Below are 24,569 nucleotides of genomic sequence, written 5' to 3'. Positions count from 1 at the left end.
TCATTTATAGCTGATCTCATATCATATAACTTCTTGTCTTTTTCAGATTTGGATGAGTGTTCAACCAAACAGCATAACTGTCAGTTCTTGTGTGTTAACACCATCGGTGGGTTCACCTGCAAATGTCCTCCTGGCTTCACCCAGCATCATACAGCCTGTATTGGTAAATACACACATGCAGAACATGGATATACTGCACATCTAAAAATTGTAATTACAAATGCTCTTTATACAGCTGTCTGTGTATCCCCAGATGTAATGGGACAGATAGTGTCATGACACTTTAAAATTCGGACTCAACTCACGCACCGTACACCCCGTGCCCAATGCACACACAATTTGTTCGTTCACAGTGTAATTTCTTAAAAGTATCTTCCAGCCAGCTCATAAAAGACCCCTCAAGCATCCTCTTGTCTAACCTTTACGAAGTCTTTCTTAGAGTTAATGGACTCTGGCTGATATCACACTGATCTTATTAGGCTAGACTGGTGTGTAGTCATGGCAGCTTAGCAATGCTTTGTTATGGAACATTGCAGTGGATTGTCATGACTACCACAAGCTTTTTTTCCCAGACCCAAGCAGCTCACATGACCTTACATCAAATCAGAGGCAGGGAACCATCAGTTTTGACTGAAGGCATAGCCCCAGGCTAATGACATACAGTAGTGTGGAGGTATTATTAATTTAAAAGCAAGAAGGTTGGAGGTTGAAGGTGCGGTGTGACAAAAAACACCTGTTCAAGTTATACCTCAGTAACTACTATTAATGTAAAGTAAGTAAAAGTTTATTTGTATAGCACCTTTCAAAGATACAAAATTACAAAGTGCTTTAGATTAATGAAAAATACACTATTAAAGGTAATATTAAAAATAGCAATGACGATAAACAGCGTAGGGCTGACAAGTTAAAATCAAAGCAACAACAAACCAATGAGGACAGAGACACATAAACAAGTATAAAATTCCAAAACACAGACGAGGAAAAAAGCCAATAAAAAGCAATAAATAAAGTGAAGCAGCAAATCAGACAGGCTGACCAAAAGCCTGTCTGAATAAAAACATGCCTTAGTGTTGGACACCAAACTCATGCAGGGCACTGGCCAACAGGCATATTGTAAACACTATAAGTAAGACCCTCTCATTCCTCCCAATACATCAGCTCCTCCAAGCTGCTGGGGAAGGTATGTGTTCTTTTCCAATTTAATCAAGGTTTAAACTCTCTGACTGAATGATTCTCACCTTTACACAATAGTAAGTAAGTAAAGTTTATTGGTATATCACCTTTCACAGATACAAAATCACAAAGTGCTTCACATTAAAGAAAAATACACAATTACATACAATATTAAAAATAGCAATGATAAACAGACAGTGCAGGCCTGACAAGTTAAAATCACAGTAACAACAAACAAATGAGGTCAGAGACACATAAACAAGTACAAAAGTTCCAAAACACAGACGAGAAAATAAGCCACTATCCAGACAGGCTAACCACAAGCCTGTCTGAAGAAGAACGTTTTCAGCTGCTTCATGAAGATGTCACAGGAGTCTAGAGATCACAGCCATAATTTGGGTGCAACAGCTTGAAAAGCATGGTCACCTCAGGTTTTATAGCAGGTTTGAGGGATAGCCAGTAATTTTTGTTCAGCAGACCTAGGAGCCCAATTGGGCGTATAAGGGAGGAGGAGGTCAGTAATATACTGGAGTGTTTGACCATGCAAGGCTCTATAGGTTAGCACCAGTATTTTCAAATGGAATGGAAATTTAATTGGGAGCCAGTGTAGAGAGGATAAAATTGGTGTCATATGTGATCTTTTGTTATTTCAAGTTAAAAGCCGAGCATTACAATAATCTAAATGAGAAGTAATAAAAGCATGGATAATCATTTCCATCTCAACCTTAGTTACCACAGATCTTAATTTAGCAATGTTCCTCAACTGGAAAAAACATGAGTGCATACTACTGGCTGACATGATTATCAAAGGACAGTGATTGGTCAAAGATGACATCTAAATTTTGAAGGTTATGCTGAACAGAAACACTTAACAACTCCATACTGTTTGATGTTTGGAATAAAATTTACAGGAGCAATTATAAGAGCTTCTGTCTTATTTGCATTTAACTGAAGGCAGTTGTCAGCCATCCAAATCTTGATGGCATCCAAACAATCATTTAAAATTGATAATTGGTTACTTTCATCGGGTTTAAAAGAGCAAAGCAACTGAGTATCATCAGCATAAAAATGATAAGAGATGCCACTATGACGGCTAATAATCTGTCCAAAAGGCAGCATATACAAAGCAAACAACATAGGACCCAGGATAGAGCCCTGTCAGACACCGCATGACAGAGGCACTGCGTCTGACATGAACTGTCTGGATAGTGTTCAACCAAGCAGAAATCTTAAAATAGGAACACTTAAGAATAATATCAAAATATCAGTAGACTGTGCAAAGAGCCAATATCACACATTGAAGAACTGACATTTAGAGATCAGATCTTATTTGCTAACCAGATTAAACTACATTATCATGTTCAGATTTTTGTAGATTCCAGTCACAAGAACCAAACATGTTTGCAATGGCTCCATCTGGTCTCAGGTTTGATCAGTAGGTGAGAGATTATTAAACCCTGCAAACTATGAGACTAACATGTGCCAGTGTGCAAGTAACAGTCCATGGTGACCTGCCAGATTTTTTGCTGACCAATGCTGACGCTACATAGTCATAGGCTCATAATCAGCCTTTATATCAATGTTTTGTGTTTTATCCTCATTTGAACCTTCCCTCCTCTCTGTGTAGACAACAATGAATGTGCAACAGACCCCAATCTGTGTGGCTCCAATGGTGTCTGCCAAAACACTCCGGGAAGCTTTAATTGCGATTGCCAGCGGGGATTCTCATTAGATCCCAATGGACAAAACTGTGAAGGTCTGAAAACAATTGATACCAACCTCAATATCAGCTGATTAAAAACAGAAGAAAGGCTCTTACAGTAAGTTTTGTGTGTGTGTATGCCTCTGACAGATATGGATGAGTGTGATGGTAACCACAGGTGTCAGCATGGCTGTCAGAACTTAGTTGGCGGATACAGGTGCAGCTGTCCACAAGGTTACCTTCAGCACTACCAGTGGAACCAATGTGTGGGTGAGTAAAGCGCTGGCTTTCTCTCGTGTTTGTTTTCATCGACAAATATAAAAATTCCTTCCTTTTGGGGCATCCTGATGACTCGGTTGCCAAATTGTATCACTCAACTTTGATGTGTTTAGCTAGAGTCCAGCCACAAGTTATCTATCATTCTCCTCTTTCCTGACCCTCTTAAAATACAAATATGTACAAAATGTTTTTCCTCTCCTCTTGAAGTTCAACCCTTACCTTACTGTGATAAGGTCGTGAGAAACGAAAATGTTATGGTAAAACTAAATTCTGAATGCTAAACACCTACTTACAACCCTTAAGTATCTGTCTTGTTTATTATGTATGCACACAAAATTAACAAAAAGAGATAGGAAATACAGTACATAATATAATTAGAAATAGCTCGGGCATAGGCAAAGTACTTGTGTGGTACTGCATGCCTGTATGCGTTTGTTTATACCTGAAAATAACAAGCTTTTCTCAGTAAAACTTGTATTTTTAGTTTGAATCTCTCCACATATTTATAACATTCACCGCAGACTTTCCCAGTATTGTTTGTGTCTTTTAACTGGAATGACCTCTTTTTTGTTTACTTCCCATCAACTTCCTGTGACCCAGATGAGAACGAGTGTCTGAACAGCCAGATCTGCGGGGGAGCGTCATGCCACAACACCCTGGGGAGCTTCCGCTGCCTCTGCCCCACTGGCTTCAACTATGAGCAGACCAGCGGAGGCTGCTCAGACGTCAACGAGTGCTCCACCAGCCAGAACCCCTGCAAATTTGGATGTTCAAACACAGATGGAGGCTACCTCTGTGGTTGTCCACCTGGATACTTCAGAGCAGGACAAGGGTATGTTAGGGGATGACTGTGTGTAAAAAGCTGCTTGTAGATGTTCCTAGCTGACTGATGGCCTTGTCATTGTTTCAGGCACTGTGTCTCAGGTCTGGGCTTTGGTAGCGGCAGCTCCAGTGCTGGACAGGGAGGTGAGGTGGATGATAATTCTCTGTCTCCTGAGGCCTGTTATGAATGTAAGATCAACGGCTATCCTAAGAAGGGACGCAGACGTCGTAGTACCAACTCAACACAGGAGGATCCTCTGGAAGACATGCAGGTAATCTGTCTATATGTGGGGCTGTAGCTGCAGTACCACTGAGGACACTGAGGTTGTATCCACTGTATTTATTTTTTTATCAATCCTGAGGGGACCCACAGTAAACAATTAAAAACTTAGATATGGTAGATGTTTTATAAGCTGGTTTCAGTATTTTTTGACAATAAATTTAATCTGTTTAAAATGTACTACTTTTGGGCTAACAAAATAATAAAGAAGTAAAGGCTTCAGCATTTCTCCCGAAAAATATCTCCTTAGCTTCTGGTCAAAATTTGAAGGCCAGGATTTCCGTTTTTCTGAAATCCTGGCAACAGCCCTGTCTGTATGTATCTTTACACCCTTATACCACTTGTCCTTTTCCTTCTCTAAATTAATGTCAGTAAACACAGGTTATATGTCTTATATCCACTAGGTTACATTTGACATCATTTTCTTTTTGCAGCTGACTGAGAAGGAGATGGTCAGCTTGGCCAGTGTGGACGTCGAGGACACCCTGCAGTTCCATCTGAACATCAGCGACCTGAGCAACCGTGACCACATCCTGGAGTTCACACCAGCCTTATCCACCCTCAGTGACCATGTGCGCTACAACATCGACTATGGAAATGAAGAGGGCTACTTCAAGATCAACCAGAGAGAGGGCGTCAGCTACCTGCATCTGACCAAGAAGAAGGCCCTCTCCCCAGGGGCTTACCACCTTCAAATCAGCAGTATGGCCCTCTACAGGAAGAAGGAGCTGGCTGAGCTGGAGGACAGACATGATAAAGACTACCTCACAGGACAGCTGGGAGACATACTGAAGATGAGGGTGCAGATAATCCTCCATTAACCATCACAAGACTGAGACAGGCAGATGTTGCCAGCAGCTGCTAATCCATTGTCAGGCTCACACTCCCCAAAAGGCCAAACATCTCTGACTCTGGGTCAGTGGTTGGGGGCAACTTCTGCTTGCTCCAAGAAGGAGAAGGGCTCGCCACCAAAGAGACAAGAAGGGGGTGGGGGGATGGACTGCATCATTCGATTGCCAAAGATGATTCTACATATCATAGATACAATTTCTGTGGAAAATGTCAGCTGAATGAGGCAGTATGAAAGATTTCAGTCAAATGAAGAACATATTGCCCTGACACACAACTTAAGCTGTGTGTAAAGCACTATTGAGAGTGTGAATAAGGTTTTTAATTGTAGGGTTTAATGTTGTATAATGATATGTGGAATCAGGTGCCACTTTGAAAGGCATGTGGACTGCAGGAAGCTCTAAAGGCTGAGTTTTTTAGAACTCAGTTTAGGTGGATGAAAAGGGTGAGTCCCAATAGTCTGAAATAAATTCATTTCCTCCCCTCAGGTAAATGACAGAACAAACCTGGATTCATTAAAGTAAATACATTTCTCCTTCCCCCAGATATTAATTTAATGGAGTGAAGATGAAAAAAGATTATGAGAATGGTTAGGAGAGGAAAGGAACCCACTATGGACTATTGAGATGTAGCCATGTCTGAGCTTGAATGACTCCTACTGCATATTTAAACTATGCTTTTCCATCTTTCCTACTGACTAGAATAATTCATATTTACTGGTGCTAGCAACACAACCACATAGACTTCTGAATGCACTGTACTACTATACAAAACTCAGTAGTCAACAAGATACAGTCCCATCGGCCATTCTGAAGATTTCATGTCTTTGCAACCGTAACAGCTAGCTTCCATAGCCTGTCTGCTCTCCTCTATACTACATGTAAATTGTGTTTATACTGTAATAATCAATGCCACTTTTAATCTATGAAACATTTGTAAACTAGAGGAAGCCCCTGGAATAGAGGGGTTTGTAATGGTGCTTATAATGACCAACTACTTCCTTTGTAAACTGTGTATACATACACACACCTGCACACACACACACACACAATACACATTGATGATGCCAAACCTGGGCCTTCATGATTATGCACTGAGGTCTTCGTGGCCACACATTCTCTCACAAGTACAATCAGTGCTGCATTGCCACGGACCAGCCTGACACCAGTCTGTGTTCCTGTTCACATCAGTGAGGGTTTAGTTGTAAATTCACAATAAAAACATATTTTTGGTGTATATGTATTTGCTGCTGTGCTTTCCCCTTTATCAACAATGAATCACTAAGTTCAGCAGTGGACTGCTAGCCTCACATTGGCTCCACCTCTTCTTCAGGTAAACCCTGGTCAAGTGCCACATGATCTCTGAATGTTTCAGCATGAAACTCACAACACCCCAGGAGGATGAAGTTCACTAAAATGGCTGAGGCAACTTATCCTGCACTGCCCCCTTGTGGCGCTTTAGAGAGCTTTTTTTTTTTACTTCACAGAAGGCCTGACAACAGGAAGGTTTATCTGATTTAACTCTAAACTTTATCAAGAATATGTGTGTGAATGTCCCATTATACAAATAACACTCTCAAGAGTATAAGAAAAGATCTTTATTAACATGTTCAGTACAATTATTTCTTAAAATTTACATTACTCAACAATATCAGGAGCTTTCAGTTGCGTCCAGTTGATCCAAAACCTCCATCACCACGCTCTGTGTCATCAAGAGTCTGAAAGAACGATGACATACACACATGTGAGAACTCTACTGCAGTAGAGGAATGGATTAGTTGACAGTTTGCAGAAGCATATTTGTAAAAAGGTAAAGTATATGCTAGTATTGTATTCTGTTTGACTTTCTTACCTTTTGCTCCTCCAACTCTGGGTAGCAGATTCTCTCACACACCAGCTGAGCAACTCTGTCACCCTTTTTCACTGGGAGACAAAGAGGAACAGAAAAATGATAAGTACATGTAAATGAGATATCTGTAAATGTTGCAAAAGCTCTGAACAATTATGGATAGCAAAATATTTGAACTGTTATTCATTCTTTTTCATTAATTTAGAGGTGAAATGAAAAATTACAAGCTGCAATAAGTGTGAAGGTTAAATAGATATTTTATTCTTAGATTACTTTTAGCCATTTGTGTTCCCTTAAATTTCAGTCGAGGCAGTAGGTTGACATTTAGTGTGTATGTAGCTCTATTGTCATAGATAGAATGACTTGGGCGCCCCAGTAGCCTCTACCACTCTCTTCCCCAGTATTTCTTCTCTACACAGTCAAGGACCAAAATATAATGCAATACTCTATTGAATCTGCTATACAGTATGTTCTGACTTTTTGTGGATATTTGCCTTACTTGACAGCACCATTGACACTGATGGCGGGGGTGTGATAGATATAAGAGTTAACTACTGACAAACCAGAAACAGATTTATTGCCAAGTAGGTTTGTACATACAAGGAATTTCCCTTGGCATTGGGCAGATTCAAACTCAAGATATTATGCTTACATGACATGTGCCACAAATTAGAGTGCAACAAGAGTTGGCTTTTTGTTTTTGTCTTATAGCAAATCTTTACAAAAACCTGACTGCGGATGACACTTTGTCACTATTATATAAACTAGAGGCAAAATTATCACTAACTGTCATCATCATGCTCCTCCAGAAGAGCTTCAAAAAAGCATCAATATTATGGTTCTATATTAATGTTTCACCCTACTAATAAACTCTCTGGGCAAACTAAAATTATTGCTGGTGCGTGTGAGGAGACGCTTCTTTCACTGATGCCACTACTCACCTTCAAATGTGTCCTTGCTGAAGTTAAAGAGAACAACTCCAACATTGCCTCTGTAGTCCTCATCTACAACTCCAGCTGAGGAAAACATAAAGAATGAGAGAAATTAGAATGAATCACATGACATGGGTTAAAACATTACCTACCCATATGGATTCTCATCATAGTTAAGAAGGTAAATGCAAATAAACTCACCACCAACATCGATGAAGTGTTTTGCCGCCAGTCCAGATCTCGGTGCTGAGAGGAAATATGCCAAAAATATACATTAGTTATGACCTACCGTTATACAAATAGTGTAACGTTACGCACCAGTGGAAAGCACTAACTAGTTTCACACACAGCAGGAAGAGTATGTTGCAGGGTTGCATCAGCTCAGAAACACTCACCCACTCTCCCATAACAGCCATGTGGAACTGCTATCTGGATGTCTGTCTTCACAATGGCCTTATCCATAGGACCGATGGAATAATCATATGCACTGTGCAAAATTCAGAAAATTAAGGTTAGCTAGTTTACATTACATTACATTCATTTGACGGATGCTACTATACAACGTACAGTAAATACATTCAGCCTCTGTAGGAACAAAAGATAAGTTTACAACAGAAATTTACAACAGGATTTAAAATAAAACGCTCTTATTTCGTATTTGCAGGCAGTTAAAAGAATGTGGTCAGAATGCATTAAAAAGTGCACGCAAGCTGCTCTCATCAAGTCATTTGTGAACCCAAACATACTTTTAATAAGTGTAACCAACCTGTAGAGGTCATATCCTGCAGCTTTTGCTGATCCTCTGGAAGGTGTTGTGGCGTGCTCAGAAAGTTTAGCGAATTTGAGGACAGGTCTCTCTTCAGGCTTTGTTTCTGTTCTTGCCCTCTTAGATGGAGAAATTGCAGATGCATCTGTAACTTCTAGGACGGGCATGTTGGCAAAGTTTTCACAGTTAAAACCGATAGAACACTAAACAATTTCTGCTGACTAAAGACCAACTATTCGCTAACCTAAAGACGGAGCAACAACCGACTAATGCCAGGTGAAAAACCCTCCAAGCTTCTGCCTCAGTTTCTTGGCGCTCTGTGTATTCAAACGAATTTCCCGCGCTGGAAGTTGCGCCAAATTAGCTCCTCCTCCGAACCGCCTACTTTTTAAACAAATACGTTTTTATACACCGCAAAACGCAGCGAAGTCAACTCTAGTGGCTTATATAAGCTGCTACACATCTGTCATTGAGCGTATTGAGGAGAAAATACATTTTAAAACTTGATATCAGTAAGGAAGTGACGATGCTCTGTCACTATGGCAACCCTTTCGACTCGCGTTGCTGTGTCGTCTTATTCTCGCGATAGGTAGTGATATAACCAACGTCCGACAAAATAATAATAATAAAAAAAAATCAACAAATCACAGAAAATAGAAGAAATCTTTAGAGTTATACGCCTTAACGTTACTTTAGCTTTGCACCAGTATAAGTTTAGCGTAGTGTTAGTGTTGTTTGTGTGTTCAGTACACGACAGACAAGCTGCAATTCAACATGCTACTGGTTGTAACGACAGCAGTCAGCTACAAGATGCTAGAAAGGCTAGCGAAGCTATAACGTCAACAAGCCCTTGACATTTTGTTTATGGTAACGATATCCATCCTCAGCTCTTGCTTGCCTTTGTTGTGAGTGCGCATCCGAATGTGAAATTCCCTTCCTACGAAACGTGGGGCAGCATCAAATGACGAAAAGCACTGTTGCTTGAGATTCTTTAGCCTGAGCAGTGTTCGTGTGTGTGTCATATTGTTAGTCGTCTGCAGGCTAACGGCTAAGTGCTAACGTCCTCTCAGCTGACTGCAGCACTTCCTCCCCCGGTGATGCAGCTCTTCACTCATCAGCAGAACCTTGGATCATGTTGAAACAAAAGCATGTATTTTTCACCCTCCCTGCGACTGGATCAGCCCATACATATTTTGTTAATTATTTTTATTTATTTATTTTTTTACGTTTACTTGATTTGGAACACATTTTAATTAGGGGGCTATTTTTTAATGATCATAATGTAATCATGTGATTTAATCATAATAGAATAATAGAATAACGGTAATGGCACATATAATCCATTCGAGTGTGCAGCGAGCTCAGTTCTATTCACTTTCACTGCAAACTTGAGGTTTGAGGCAAACCCACAAATAGCCAACATTTGCAGCCAGAAGTCAAGTCCATGCTGCCCCCCATGGGAAATAAACCAGCATTGCCATTTAGGATGTTGACAATTAAGATTGACATAGTCAAGATTTTTATAAATGCACTCTAAGCCAAAATACTTCTGAAGAATCATTTTACATTAAATACATTTGTATTTGCTGGTGATTAAAGTGTCCAGATTAATTTATGGCCGCACCAAATTTCTACAGTGTAGAAGTATTTTGATTGATAACACTTACACTTCTGCCTTCGACCTGAAGAGATGAAAATGGTGCTCTTGATCCATCAAATTTTCATGCAATGCTCATTTTCATCATTTACATAGATATAACAGTTTCTTAATGCTACGCTGACTGCATTATCCAAATCCATTATTCACTTTGATTTATGGCTCATAAGTTTGTTTCGCTATGCTCTTCTGATTTTAAAGGCATAAAACTCTTGGCTGTCCTCAGTCTGACATTCCTCTTTCTTTTTCCACTCTATTTTTTTAAACATTTTTGGACACAGTGCTGAACATATGGGCATGTTTTATTGAGCCTTCATCCAAAAAATGACATGAGACAACAAGTACAGCTCAACTTTTATTCGTTCTTAATATCAGTAAATCACAATTATATATTTAAATAGGAAGACAGATAAGGTAAAACACACAGAGGAATTGAGTTTACAAGCTTTAGTTTTCATCAAACAAAAAGTGTACTGAGAGTAACCTTAACAATATTTAAACAGTATAATGTGGAAGAGGTAAACAGCTTTATAATAGCAGTGTATTTTAAACTTAGTGAATATCAAAGAAAGCTTACAAAATAATTTTACCATTATTATCACTGTTTAAAAAACTAATGTAGCCAATATCATGCTGTTAATCATTTATGAAAATTTTTTTTTTTTTTCAAAAAATATTCAGCAGTGAGTTCAAACATCTACTATATACATTTATTTTACAATCACGGCACCAGGCAACGCAGTCACTCAGTTTAACCATTGAAAGCAGCCTTGTATCCCTGCCTGAACCCCAAATTATAAGCTTGTCTTAGTATAATATTATTGTTCGAAGCTGTCCATTGTTGCGAAAAGCTTAAACTTCGCCTGTGCTCCCAAATTCACACTCAGACTGTCTGACATTCTCTAATTCATTGTCAGAAATATATATTTCCTTATTTAGACCAGTCTTGTTCATCACTAACAGCATTGATAGAGAGCTCTGGGTGCAGCAGAGAAGTTAAAAGTTTACATTGGTAACAAGATTTCGCTATGACTGGAACTTTGTTTTTATTATACCATAGTCAGCTAAGCCAGGTGAATACTTTTAAGATTTCTTTCAGTTATGTCTTATATTTTATTGTATGTATGTATGTATGTATGTATTGTATGTATTGTTTAGTGTGACGACTACAACTGGCTGTTCCAATCAGACTTGGAGTTTGAATCCCCTCATCAGGACTTCACTAAAAATGGTGGATTGTGTTACACAGTGGTGATGGTCTGGAAGACTGAATAATATCATCCAAGGTTCTGGTACGCTTTATGAACATGGTTCATCATTATGGTACAACCTTTCATTTTCCTTTCACGCTACCTAGTACTCTACTACTGAGCCTGCAAGGTGCTCAGGAGTAGAAAGTAAGCACACTCTTGTGGTTTCCTCTAATTAGCAGGGTGGGTGGAAGGTCCTTTGTGAGAGTGTCCAGCCAGGCCATGTAGAGGTGATCAGAGACAGACTTACGGGCAATTGGCATGCTCCTGCAGAGGATGAGAGAATATGTTAGACACTTTTTCATCCCTCGCTGGATTAAGCTTGGTGGTTCAATGTAACTCAGGCAACAGTTGGTTATACTTACACAATGACCAGATTGGCTGATTTGGAGTTTTCCTGAAGCAACTCATTCAGTCGTACCTGGAGGTTGGTCTGTAAAACAGGAGCAGTTATCATTTATTAATGAATTTCAACCTAATTTTGTTGTTTAACACATCACCTCCACCCAAAGTAATACAAAATAATATCAATGCTGTATTGAAAGTCTTTACTGCAAGTTTGTGGTTTTACCTTCTCCTCAAATGTCTCCAGCTCTTCGTCAGTGATTTTCCAGGGATGCTCTTTCCGCAGGGCTTCAGCCTGGGCAGTGTCTTTAGACCCCTCATGCAGACGGAAAGGCTCAATCATGTCCTCTAACTTCTTCAAGCTGGAGGAAAGGAGATAAGAACATGAGCTGACTGCAGAAAATATTCATTTTTATCATATAATATGCTGATATTGTGAGGTGATTACATTTTACTATTACTATTGTACCATCTGGTAAAAATGCAGTTACCTGTCAGAGCTGGGTTTGACATGGATGTCATCAAGGACAATGATCTCACTGTACTTAATTCTGAATTTCTCCAACAGTGACATCATCCTGCAAGACAGATAACGACACACTGATTAACTTCAACATAAATGTTTATGTTTAATATTTTTTATTTAATGCTAAAGAACAGTTTCTCTAAAGTGATGCTGTTGGCTCATGAATTTTCATGTCTGCACATTACGTTGCCAATTAATTTTCCTAATATAACTTCCCCCCGATTAAGCCATAATTGATATTGAAACATTAATCTTTTTATACTCACTCCTGTTTATCCAGCTCACTGCGTTCAGGCTGCCCTGCAATGAAGATCCTTAATTTACTGTCTTTCCACTTCTTCCTGGTGGTTAGGATGTAGGGGAGCAGCAGGGTAAGACCTGAAAGATAGTGGAAAAGTAGTTTTATTGTAAAACCAATTCGATATGCTGGTTTTATGAGTTTATATTTCACCTCTGTTATGTTTTTGCACATGCCAGTTTATCTCTACTCGTCTGTCACCAGGAGATCTCAACAATGCATTTCCATGAAATTTGGCGGACAGATCAAGCTTTGGCAAGGACACAATTGATTCAGTTCTGGTGGTGCCAAATTGAATGCATGTTTTAAAAGTTGTGAAAAAACTTAGTTTTTGACAGAGGTAATAGCAGTTTGCATTTTGCAAACAACTTCTAGTTAACCATCTTTTCCCTTTTACGGGGGTTTCATTTCTTCAGGTGTTTGTTTTTTTATCAGAATTCTTCAGTCCGCTGGTTGCCTGCATTATTATCAGGGAGGCTGTGTCTCTGTGTACGTTTCTCTTGGAATATATAGGCAAGGTACATGAGAGAAAGCCGCCTAGGGGAAGCAGCACCCACCTCCATCGTCAAACAGCCACCACACATCAATGGTGCCTTTAGGCTGTTTCTTCTTGAACTGAGAACTGGCCTCGATCAGCCTCTCATTCATCTTGGCAACCTGCGGGGGCAGAGGGCCGCACACTGACACTGAGAGAGAGAGAGAGAGAAAAAGATAGGAGAAATGAGAACTTGATGAGAGAGGAGTAGTAGGAGGGAATGTATCAGAACACGGAGAGTTAAGTTGGATGGGGAAACTAGCGCAAGCCAACATTAAGAGCTGACTCTACATCAGCAGGAACAGCCATCTTTCAGGTCTAATGTTCCAATGAGTGGGACGCAGATTGCATACTAACAAGCATCCCTGTCTTGCCAAGATGCAGCTCAGTGGTGTGTGTGTGTGTGAGATGTAGAGACAGAGACGGATCGAGTGAGAGGTTGCAAGAACACTCTGCTGTCTGGTTTAAGGGGCTGCTCTTGAGAGATGCTCTTCAAACTGGAACGAAAGGGACCATATTATTGGATTACACCCTCAGAGACATCTTTAGTGGGAGCATTTGATTTAATTATATCTCAATGGGAGTGTGGAGAAGTTTCCAGAAAATATGTGTGCCATTGGTTTCATTTGTTAAATGTATGTTATTTTATTCTTTGGATCAGTGGATATGTGAGTGCATGTGTGTGTGTGTGTGTGTGTGTGTGTGTGTGTGTGTGTGTGTGTGTGTGTGTGTGTGTGTGTGTGTGTGTGTGTGTGTGTGTGCGTGTGTGGGGTGGGGGATAGTGAGTGAGATACTGAGATACCTCCTCTTTGCACATATTTCAAGATCATACTAATCTATTGATGCAACCTTTAGAATCTCTGTGCTTTACATAGCTTGTGATGGCAGTCTTAAATGTAAGGTAGGATTGTAACTGAGAGAAATAACTGTTGATACCTCTGGTGGTGAGCACTTGTGTCGAGGACTTTCTGGTCTTCCTGAACAGTCCTCTGGAAGCTTTCCTTCCATTTAGGTCAGTCTCCAGTGATTGTTGCTCCTTCACTGCCCTTAGCATCTCCTCTGAAAGACACAATCAGATTTCCACTTGACAATAAACATATAATCATGGTGAGTGTGTGTTACATTGGTTAGGATTCTCTGTTATTGTAAAGATTTCTGCAGAGACAGAGAAGCAGTAAACTGGTATTTTATTTTAGCAGCTTATCTGTTAACTACCTGACCTTTATAAATACTTTGTAATCTACGGAACAAAGTGCCCTGCCTTATCAGAATTATTTTATTATAGTGAGTTACTGTGGGTCGTTTTAAGAATAAAAGTTAACACATTGCAGCTGTGGTGCAGTTTTTGACAATTCATTTGGTTATTCTTTGGCAACTTAAAATAGTCTGAGCCGATTTAAGGTCAGTTACTACTATCTCTGTATTAAGAAATCATCTTAAGACCTAGTTTTACAAATTGATTTTTCTTATTTATTTATCCATTTATTGTGAGTCTGTTTATATGTTTGCTGCTTCATTTATTTAGCGCTGCTGTTTTAAAGCTACTTCCTGTGTTGTGTTTTGTCCTCATAATGATTTAGGAGCTCCTTTAGATTAAAGCACATAGCCTCAATAATTTTTCATACTGACCTTCTGCCTCGATAATATGTGACACATCAAGTCCCTGGTCCATCCTCAATATCACTGTTCCATACTCAAAGTCAAATGCATCACTGTCAAAAAAAGGAAAAGAACAAGGACACCACTTTAAAGCAAATATCTCCTACTTTCGTTTAATTATTGGTTGCAAAAATTGTTATGTATGCATTTATGTGAGTATTTATTTGTGACTTACTGCAGCACTCCCACATAACTCAGCAACGCCTCTGTGCCTGCAGTCCTCCAGTTCCTCTTGAAGCCTATCATCAGTGTGTTAGGCTTCATACGACCAAGACCAGAAGCCTGTAAAAGCACAACACTCGTAGCATAAAGATAAAACTCAAAATCAGAATGAACTGTTTACTGAAGAAACGCAGGTACCAGGCTACCCTGCAGTTATATAAACCTGATGTGCTCATTAACTGGGGAAGAAAAAAACAAATCTCCAAAAAGTTTCAAAATGTCCCAGACAAGGAGACTGTGAAGCTGTTTTACTGCCAGAAGTTATGACCAATCACTCGGCAGATCTTTCCGTGTCTGCAGGGACTCATCCAATTCAGTGTTAATCAATTATAGCTTTTAATCTGCTGCGCTGTTTGAAGTAAGCAGTCCTGACAATGAACCAAGCCTTATCTCAAGTTTGCGATAGCCAGAGCCATAAGACTGTTTTCCTGCTCCTCATTAATTATCTCCTCTTCTGGCCAGATCCTTAAGACAAGTCCAGGCCAGAGTCATAACACAGCAATAGATTCTCAGTGTTGAAAGGAAGGCATTGGTCAATAAAAACGGTTTCTGCAGTGTTTCAATCTGTCATTAAAAGTCTCAGGTTATTCATTAATGGACTGGATTCTTCTGGGTTAGTTGGTTTGTTTGTTTTTCTATTTAGTTAAAGAACAGTGTTATATATCATGACCATACTGACCTGCAGCAGGCTCTCAGTCCCTTCCCTGAAGCTTTCGCAGGCCACAGCAGCGTAGAATGCCTTGCGTTTGGTTTTCCTCAGCCACAGCTGGTTCTTCTCCATGCCAGAATTCATCTCTTCAAGGGCCTCTGATCTCGGGCCCTGGAGAGGTCAAAATATACATTATATTATAACAACTGTGTGTATGTGTTTGTGTGAGTGTGTATGAGAGAAAAAGAGATCCCACACACTACCTGCACGCTTTTCCTATTCATAAGACACAAATGACCCTAAACTTTAGTCTCAAGATATCCAGACAGTTGGCATTTCTCTCATCCCTGCTTGATATTCACTTGAATATCTACTGCATGTGATGTCTGCACATTAAAATCACTTGATGTGCAAATCTCAATTTGAATTGGAGGTTGATATTTAAGGAAAGATTTGTGAAAGACTATATATGCTGCCCTGATAATATCCATGGTTTGCATTTGCAAATCATGGAAATACAATATTATCTTACCACAAACACTTCACAGGAGAGACAGAGTCCATAGTTCTTTGAAAAGCCATGAGCCAGGTCTAGGAGAGCCGGTCTGGTCCGTGCTGAACCTGTCAATGCTAAGATCTGAGGCCTGAGAAAGGAACAGGAATATTAGTCTGAACATGTCTTGTGTTTAATGTTTTGGTGTTATATATATATATATCATAATACCAATACTGTTTTGAATTATATATTTGCACTGATGCATCGCACACTTTTACCTGAAGTTCTTGACATGATCTTCTACTCCAGATAGTGACAGAGCATTGCTGACTGCACTCACAAATGTCACTGCCTGCGTGGATGAACCCCAGTTCACATCTGGTGAGAACATAAGAGGCATAACAGGTGAGTTCTAAGATACAGGCATCATGAATGTAGGGCTTACCGCCAAACATGTGAACATGTACAAACAGCTCACCTGGCTTCTTGACTGTCACATAAATGTAGAGGAGGATTTCAATGGCATATGTGAGGAGAGCAGCCCACCAGTTGATAACAAACATAACACCACAGCAGAGCACCGCACCCAACAGGGATAACCACATGTTGTAGAATTTATATGCTGGTCTCCAACCTAAGAAAAGCATAACAGTAGTTAAGACCACAGTCAGTGATTGCTCACTGTTGTAAAAGTGATTTAAAACATTAAAAGTAAGGTGTAGTATTGACTCTTAATATCTTACTTTGACTGTAAAACAAACCGAAGTCTAATTATCTAATGCAACTCAGTTTGTTCTAGGAAATTTAGAAGCTTGTTTTTATATATTCACTTTCATTTATATATCACTTCTGACCCACCTGGAGACTTGGCGTAGGATGCATGGAAACAGGAGAAATTTATGAGAGCATAAGATGCCAAGAAGAAGTTTGAGATGATAGGAGCAATGACATTGAGATTACCTAAAGAGACAAAAAAATGATAATAAATGCATTGGAATCACATTTGCATTCAACTTTTTATAATGCATAAAAGTTTATATATTTTTTTTGCTAACTGGATGACAATAAACACATTTTTTACTTTTTAAAGAAGCATAAAACACATTTATAAAGTACACCATGTCAGTTGTTATAAGGATATTATGGCCAGGCCATGATAAACAACTCAACTAACCAATGAGAATGAAGCCCACAGAAATAATGAAAGTGAGGACGTAGCCACGAATTGGCTCATTGTTCTTGCCATATCCCTTAGCAAAGAAGTGCAGGGCCTTGTAGATGTTGTCTTTACACAGTGCCTGAGGAAAGACAGAGCTTGAGTTAGAAAAGATTGGTTGTTTTCAGGAGTTAAAAGCCACAATCTTGTTGTATCTCAGTGGAGAGCTATTTGAAAATGTAGCTTTGCAGTTCCACTGCATTTAGAAAAATGTCTGGAGTTACTGACCTGGAAGACTTTGGGAGCACTGACAAGGGAAGCCAAGGCTGATGAAAGGGTGGCTGAGAACGTTCCAGCAATGATGAGGGGACCAAATCCAGATACCATGGTCATCACCTGACCCGGAGGTGAAGAAAGGAGAGCATTAAAAATGAAAAAGGCAAAAAAGAACTCTTACGATTAGAGTTTCGAGGCTGTTTACCTGGAAGTTGTTCATCAAGCCAAATTTACAGTCATCTACTTCACAGGAGGAGAAATCATAGCCGAGCTCACAAGCAGCTACTGCTGAACCATTGCAGTGATGATTATTGCCGGTAATGATGTCAGTTATGTTTCCTGTGGCATCTCGGACAACAGTGGCAGCTGAACAATTAGACAGAAGAACAGACACATGGATTAGGAATTTTTAAAAGTCTAACAACGATATAAACAACGAAATAAAACATTTTCCAATGTTTGTATGTGATGTCAAGATGTCAAGCTAGCTTGCTCTCACAGCTGAATGTGTCTTAATCGTGTGTCAACTGTGTCTAATCGAGGTAACTATTTAGTGAGGTAGTTTTTTTATATGAAAAACACAAATGTAAAATCACTTAAGTTACTTTTTGGAGGTGCACTTCATGGATTATTGTACTTACAGACACAAAGGGCAACAGCCAGGTAGGTGATACCAGTGATTAAGATTGCCAGCAGGGTACCTTTAGGTATGGCTGCTTGGGGATCCTGTAAAATAACACAGATCTATGTTAGAAGATTTCATATTCCAGTCTGTTTCTGTGTTTAAGATATATGCAAAACTGTAAATTAATAAATAAATGAGCGTAAATTTGTTTTCTTTACATGATTCACTCAGGATATAAGAAGTACAAAAAATGCAATGTTGTTTCAGTTCTGCCTCCAGCCTATTGTTTAGAAACCTCTGTTCAATAGCAGCTAATGATTCCTATGCTTGGTTCCTATGCAATGATGTCTGTATGAGAAAGTTACCCGCAAGTCGCCAGAGATGTTGGCTCCAGCCAGGATTCCCGTTGCAGCAGGGAAAAAGATGGAAAACACTGAGAAAAAACTCTCACCATCTCGAAACGCTGGAGCAAAATTTTCTGAGAATATTTTTGCTGTGAAAAGTGATTGAGAGAAGGAAGAGAAATGAAGAGAAAGGGAGAAAATAAGGTTAACTTTGTGAATGAATCCAATCTTTTTTAGGTACATTTCTGTTTTGTTTTGTTTTTTTTACAGTTTAATAGTATCCTTACCGTTATAATTGAAGAAGCCTTGGGATTTCTTAGTCTCAGTTGCAGGAATGAATGTTCCCACAAATACGTTCACTATGGCCACCAGCAAAATAATGAGTAGAACAATCTGTGCCTGTGGGGAGAAAAGAATTAAATGGATTAAAATTATGGTTGGAAGTTTTACCACAACAATCCCAGAGACTAGCATGATTTGCATCTAACCTTGGCCTCCCATTCCATTCCAGCAACTGATATGGCCAACAGCAACACCACCGTAATGCATCCGACGATTCTGATGTCATTTATTTCATCCACCATAAGGGCATCATGCTCCTGAGTATGACAGAAGGGAAGGAAGAGGAATGGGTAAGTGTTTAGTCAAATATCTGGGAATGAGACATTTCCACAATTCCTGATCATTATAACGTCGCACACCTTGAGCAAGTCAACCACTGTCTCAGCGAATCCCACCACATACATGGCTACAGCCACTGCATTGGCAAAGGCAAAAATCAGACCAATCGACCCTCCAAACTCTGGTCCCAAACTGCGAGATATCAAATAGTAGGCTCCTCCTAAAAATGACAAAACACATACATACAGCAGTGGATGATTAATCACCACATCACTGATTCATTGATTTTGTGTCAAGTCAAGTTAAGTAGGCTGTAAAACATAGACGGCTTTAAGAGGCGACATTCAGGTGCAGTTTTGAACCTTGTGTCTTTACACATACTGTCCTCCTGGTCATTCCATTCTCTCAGTAAAAGATTTTATGTCAGAGTGAATGTGTGTTATCTCAGGCTATATAAATGCATAAATAATGTTTAAACTGTTGGTACCACTGACAGACAGGGATTCTGTAGTAGAGTATCTGTTATGAGTAGCTGCATCGAAATGCCTTCAAGAAAGGTAGGTCAAGACTTGACTTCAGTTATTTAGTGTCTACATTTCTGCATATGAAAATGTCTTATCATGTAAGTTAACAATGCATTGACTTACCTCCTCTGACCACACCATTAGTGCAAATGGCGGACATGGAAAGGCCAGTAATGGTGGTCACCACACAGCTCAGAGCGATGACCACAATTCCCAGACCTGAAATACACACACGTAACAGCTCAAAATAATTGTTTCTAAACTACAATTTATTCAGGAGTTTCATTTTGGTGATCAGTCATTAAACATTTTGATTGTTAAATGAATCCCTCCTCTCCACAGTCACATTTAAACACAGTGAGAGTCAAAGTCCCAGACGAGCCTTGAGGCTTAAAGTTATGGCCGTCTGCTGTACCTGCTCTGCCTATTGCCTGTGGCATTCTCGGCTTCTCAAAACCATTTAGTTACGCCGCCTGAACAAAAGCTGGTGCTGATCGATAGGTTATTAAGCAATGAACACACTCATGAAGCCATTCACACAATTTCCTCTTTCTCTCTGCTTCTTACACACACACAAACACACACACACACAAACACACACGCACTGCTCATAGAGGTTTGGCTCAGCAACTTCAGCAAGTTTAGATCATTAACAGAACTCAGAAAAGTTATCTCAGTTGAATCTGCCTCAGTTTAATACTTCTTGCTAACGAGCAGAAGACTATAATCCTTTAATTGTCCATAGTCCCGAGAATAGCGGCCAAACAGCACCCCTGATTTGTCCTCAAAATACAGACTTGCAGGATCTGGCTGCTGTTGCCCCAGACAACACTATCAACCTGAAAAAAATCATCTTTAGGTTCAGTGATGTAAAGGAGCAGGGCTGACAGGTAGACTGAATCAAGTCAAATCAAGTGTGTTTGTATAGTTCTAGAGCTGCAATGATTAGTCAATTAATCTATTAGTTGCCAACTATTAAATGAATCGCTAACTATTTTGATAATCGATCAATTGTTTTGAGTCTTTTCCTACAAAGGACGGTAAACTGAGTATCTTTGGGTTGTGGGCTGCTGATCGGGACAAAACACGAGATTTGAGAATCATGAAAATACTGGATAATGAAAATAATTTTTAGTTATATAGTTCATTGTAGTTCATTGTCACATATAGAATCTCAGTTGGCTTTATAAGGTCTATAATAGCAACAGTCCCCAACGCATCCAAAGCTGTATTGGAAGAAAAGGAAAAACTTGCTTAAAAACTTAAAGGTGCAGTGTGTTGAATTTAGTGTCATCTAGCGGAACGGACTTGGCAGAAATAGAATATAATATGCTAATTATGTTTTCATGGGTGTATAATAAAAATAAGAATAGTTGCGTTTTTGTTACCTTATAATGAGCCCTTTATATCTACATAAGGAGTGGGTCCTCTTCCACAGAGCCCACCATGTTGCACTGCCATGTTTCTACTATAGCCCAGAACAGACAAACCAAACACAGACTCTAGAGAGGGCCTTTTGCATTTTTCATGAGTTTCATGGTCACCGCAGGTTTTTCTACGTGCTTGGAAGGGATGGGTATTCTGTTGGTTGCAATCTGTGACCTCACTAAATTCTACACACTGGTCCTTTAAGCACATGCAAATAATTGAAAGAAGGTAGCCATAAGTGGAGAATGCAAGGTACAAAAAATGGACAGACAGATTGGGCAGTTTGTTGAAATACAAAGCTAACACTGTATCCCTGTTTGCCCCAAATGACCAAGATGTACTGTGTCTCTGTCTCACTCACCCCAGCCTGCCTGTCCAAACACCCAGGACAGACGGATGAACAGCATCACACCCCAGATGTTCAGCATGCATCTCACCTATGGAGGACAACAACAATTTAGTCTTCAGTTAAGGTCATTATTTATTATTGTATATAGTAGCATACCAATGATATAACTCTGGATTACACTTCAAATCAAACTTGTCTGAACTGGTTGTCAAAACCACGGTTACAATTTCAATGACAAACCGGAGCATCTGTAGCCCAATTAAAAAGACAACACAAAACATCATTTGGGGACTTTTCTGATCTGCTTGCCAGCAGCACAAATGATCAACCAGCAGCTCTTCAGCAAATGCAAATTACTCCCAGACTCTGGTCTTGAAAGCCCCATTTGGCCCCGCTGTGTTATCGAGACACATGGAGCCTCCACTTGCCAGGTCACAGTCATGCAGAGCGACCCTGCTTCTATAAAGCAGAGGGAGCCTGTCATGACCCAACATAACTCACCAAGACACCCCTTATCCAGCCAAACTTTACTGCTCCACTGTTGTTCTCAATGGGCTTAGCAGACTCCACATCATCAGAGGGGGTCCCGTCACTCCCATCGACACTGTCATCCACAGTGTCTGGCACAGAGATTGCTCCATTCTGTTGGGAAAACAGAAGAAAATATAAGAGAAGAGAAACATGCAAATTTGTCTTAAAAGCTGGGATACATCCATGTGAATCTGCCTTTAGCATTTTTGGATTGTAAAAAAAAAAAGTGTCATTATTATGACGTTTCACTCTTCGGAGCAAAGTCCGTGTTTTCTGAGCTCACAAGAGATACAAGCTGTCTTTTCATGTGGGACATGTGTTTGGCTTTCTCTTGCTTTCTCTGTAATACACATGAGAACTTAGAGAGGGAGAAGAGTCCATGTGGTTTGATTTGGATGAAGATTGATAAAACATTTGCAGTGCAGATTACACTGGTGTGTGTCTGTCCTTGAAAACTGAAGAGAAAAATGGAGAGAACAAGACAAACCTAATTTTAACTTTCTATGAAGATGAATACTGACTGTTAAATGACTCTCCAGCCTGACGCTTATGCTCTGACGTCTGATGTAGTGTAACCTCTCAGATGCGTTTCATTTCTAAGTTGTAGCCTTTTAGTTGCAGTGGCATGGTGTTTGTGATTACAGCAAATGACCGTTATGAGTAATTTGAATTTTCTGTAATTTTGTGCCAAGATCACAAATTAATTCAAAGTGTAGACAGACAAATATTCCAGAATTAAATGTACCATGGTTGTTCTCTGTTGTTCAAATCAAACTAATTATATTCTCAATAAAAGTATGAGTCAGATAAGTTTAATTAGGTAACATGGGCTTGGCATCAGCAATGTGTTGCAACTAGTCTCCTATCCTTCCAGATGAATTTGAGGATTCTTCCCATAAATCACCAGCAGCTACTGGTCAAGATCTTTTTGTCAAGAGAAATGATGATTGGGTGATAGACCTTACACATTTGCACCATATCTTGCAACCTGTCTTCCTTTTTATTTATTGCTGTGAAGACTGCTAAAAGATCTGTGATTTTTTCAAAGCACTGTGAAAACAAGAAGTTCAGAAATGCTAATCTAATTCCACCTATAAAATGAAAATGACCTCTAACCCCATCTCTTTTGCAACACAAGGCAGTATAACGATCTAATAAAAAGCACTAAAAGTCTTAAGTGTGTCAAGCGTCTAAGCTCCAGAAATAACATTAAGTGTCCTATTCAGTTTCACAGGTCTTTAGCCAAAGAGATAACGACTGACCTGTGGACACTGAAAGTCATGGCACCGTGTGAATGATGTTTGAATGATTAAACTGCTGTAAACTGTAAAACATCTCATTTCACTCTGTTTTGAGTCTGTGTAGCTCAGGAGCTGGGAAGGCTGCAGCAAAGAGCGCTGTTACAAAATTGGCGGATTGAATTTGGGACTCAGAGAAATCAGGTGTAAACTACTTTCTGCAGAAGGTGAGGTGAAGGACAAACATGTGCAACACAACAGAAAAAAAAGGATATAGATCTTGTAGTACAGAGAAAACAGAAAAACCAGAAGAGAACATAAGTGATGAGAATGTGTATAATAATAATATAATTTGCCAACTTTAACATAATCTCTCTCTTTGTGTCTCTCGCACACATATGCACTCACCTTCTGAAAGATATCGTGGAGCTCCTGGAGGGAAGGTCGCACAGCCCGTTGACCACTCACACTGCCCGCATTACGATAGAAGTCAATGTTGGGCACTCTGTCCAAAGTGTCATGACCAAAAGCACTGACCACCGAAAACCGGACAGCCCGGTTCTCCCCGTTAGAGAGGCTCGTCACTTCATAGAGAGGAGGCCCATCCAGTGTCGCATCATAAGCGGAGTTAACATACTCCCCTCCGTTAGAACTGATCCTCTCCATCAGGAATGCTGAAGGAAATTCTCAGATTTAAAAAGTCAAGGATGAAACTGCAGTGTAGGTCTTAAGTCTTCAGTCATCCAACGATGTTTTAAAAGAGCAGAGCACTGCATCAACTGGTATGGTTATCCTTGTTTATTGATATGTAGACTAGTTGAGATCTCCTCTGCTACTCTGAGCTTCTTGTGCTTAGACTGAGTTTGTCTTAAATGGCCCACCTTTATATGTGCCAGGGTCATACACAGGCTGTCAACTATTGGCTAACTCTTTGGATCAACCCTCAGAAAACTGAACGAGGGGTGTCAGATATGTCCTTGCTCCATCCTAGGGGACACAAAGGCATTGCTTAACGATTAACCAAGTCATAAACGCCAAACGAGAGATAAAGGCGCTCATTGCCTGAGATCTGGAGAATTGATTACTAATATTATTGTCTGAAGTGCAGGGCATCAGCACATGTTGTCCTGTGGTTGCAGTTTATGGGGCTATGTGTAGTATTTCCTCAGACCAATGAGCCCTTTGGATG

The 24,569-nt window shown here is 39.8% G+C and overlaps 3 protein-coding genes across 4 annotated transcripts in view; 1 reads left to right on the top strand and 2 right to left on the bottom strand.

Annotated features, from left to right (window-relative positions):
• The window catches only part of fbn1 (fibrillin 1), a 66,058-nt gene extending 59,711 nt beyond the window's left edge, over positions 1 to 6,347 (top strand). Inside the window, 6 exon segments of the mRNA XM_044353983.1 lie at positions 47 to 163; positions 2,801 to 2,929; positions 3,026 to 3,145; positions 3,755 to 3,986; positions 4,065 to 4,248; positions 4,691 to 6,347. Coding sequence (XP_044209918.1) covers positions 47 to 163; positions 2,801 to 2,929; positions 3,026 to 3,145; positions 3,755 to 3,986; positions 4,065 to 4,248; positions 4,691 to 5,077 — 1,169 coding nt within the window. The 3' untranslated portion in view covers positions 5,078 to 6,347.
• A 340-nt stretch (positions 6,348 to 6,687) lies between these two features.
• Positions 6,688 to 9,701, bottom strand: dut (deoxyuridine triphosphatase). 2 transcript variants are annotated; one of them, XM_044353960.1, is made up of 7 exons: positions 9,550 to 9,701; positions 8,652 to 8,805; positions 8,281 to 8,372; positions 8,087 to 8,131; positions 7,895 to 7,969; positions 6,957 to 7,027; positions 6,688 to 6,822 (listed from the first exon to the last, which is right to left on the bottom strand). In XM_044353960.1, exons 1-7 carry the CDS (start codon positions 9,671 to 9,673, stop codon positions 6,766 to 6,768), a joined length of 618 nt encoding a protein of 205 aa, XP_044209895.1. In that variant the 5' UTR covers positions 9,674 to 9,701; the 3' UTR covers positions 6,688 to 6,765. The 2 variants fall into 2 exon arrangements, with proteins under 2 accessions (XP_044209895.1, XP_044209903.1); XM_044353968.1 differs by lacking the exon at positions 9,550 to 9,701 and having other exon boundaries at positions 8,652 to 9,239.
• Positions 9,702 to 10,650: 949 nt separating this feature from the next.
• slc12a1 (solute carrier family 12 member 1) lies at positions 10,651 to 24,223 on the bottom strand. Its single transcript, XM_044353949.1, has 26 exons — positions 23,789 to 24,223; positions 22,113 to 22,253; positions 21,624 to 21,699; positions 19,958 to 20,053; positions 19,391 to 19,530; positions 19,178 to 19,288; positions 18,977 to 19,088; positions 18,711 to 18,838; positions 18,362 to 18,446; positions 17,926 to 18,086; positions 17,733 to 17,840; positions 17,463 to 17,586; positions 17,147 to 17,248; positions 16,767 to 16,922; positions 16,567 to 16,666; positions 16,325 to 16,436; positions 15,823 to 15,963; positions 15,097 to 15,203; positions 14,892 to 14,974; positions 14,199 to 14,321; positions 13,285 to 13,413; positions 12,696 to 12,807; positions 12,395 to 12,481; positions 12,130 to 12,265; positions 11,924 to 11,991; positions 10,651 to 11,825 (listed from the first exon to the last, which is right to left on the bottom strand). The coding sequence occupies exons 1-26, from the start codon at positions 24,044 to 24,046 to the stop codon at positions 11,693 to 11,695; spliced, it is 3,129 nt and encodes a 1,042-aa protein (XP_044209884.1). The 5' UTR covers positions 24,047 to 24,223; the 3' UTR covers positions 10,651 to 11,692.
• Positions 24,224 to 24,569: the final 346 nt, after the last annotated feature.

Source organism: Thunnus albacares, chromosome 1 (genome assembly GCF_914725855.1).
Source record: "Thunnus albacares chromosome 1, fThuAlb1.1, whole genome shotgun sequence".
Classification (NCBI taxonomy): Eukaryota; Metazoa; Chordata; class Actinopteri; order Scombriformes; family Scombridae; genus Thunnus; species Thunnus albacares.
Note: the sequence above shows the minus strand (reverse complement) of the source record. Positions and strands in the feature narration are given on the sequence as shown.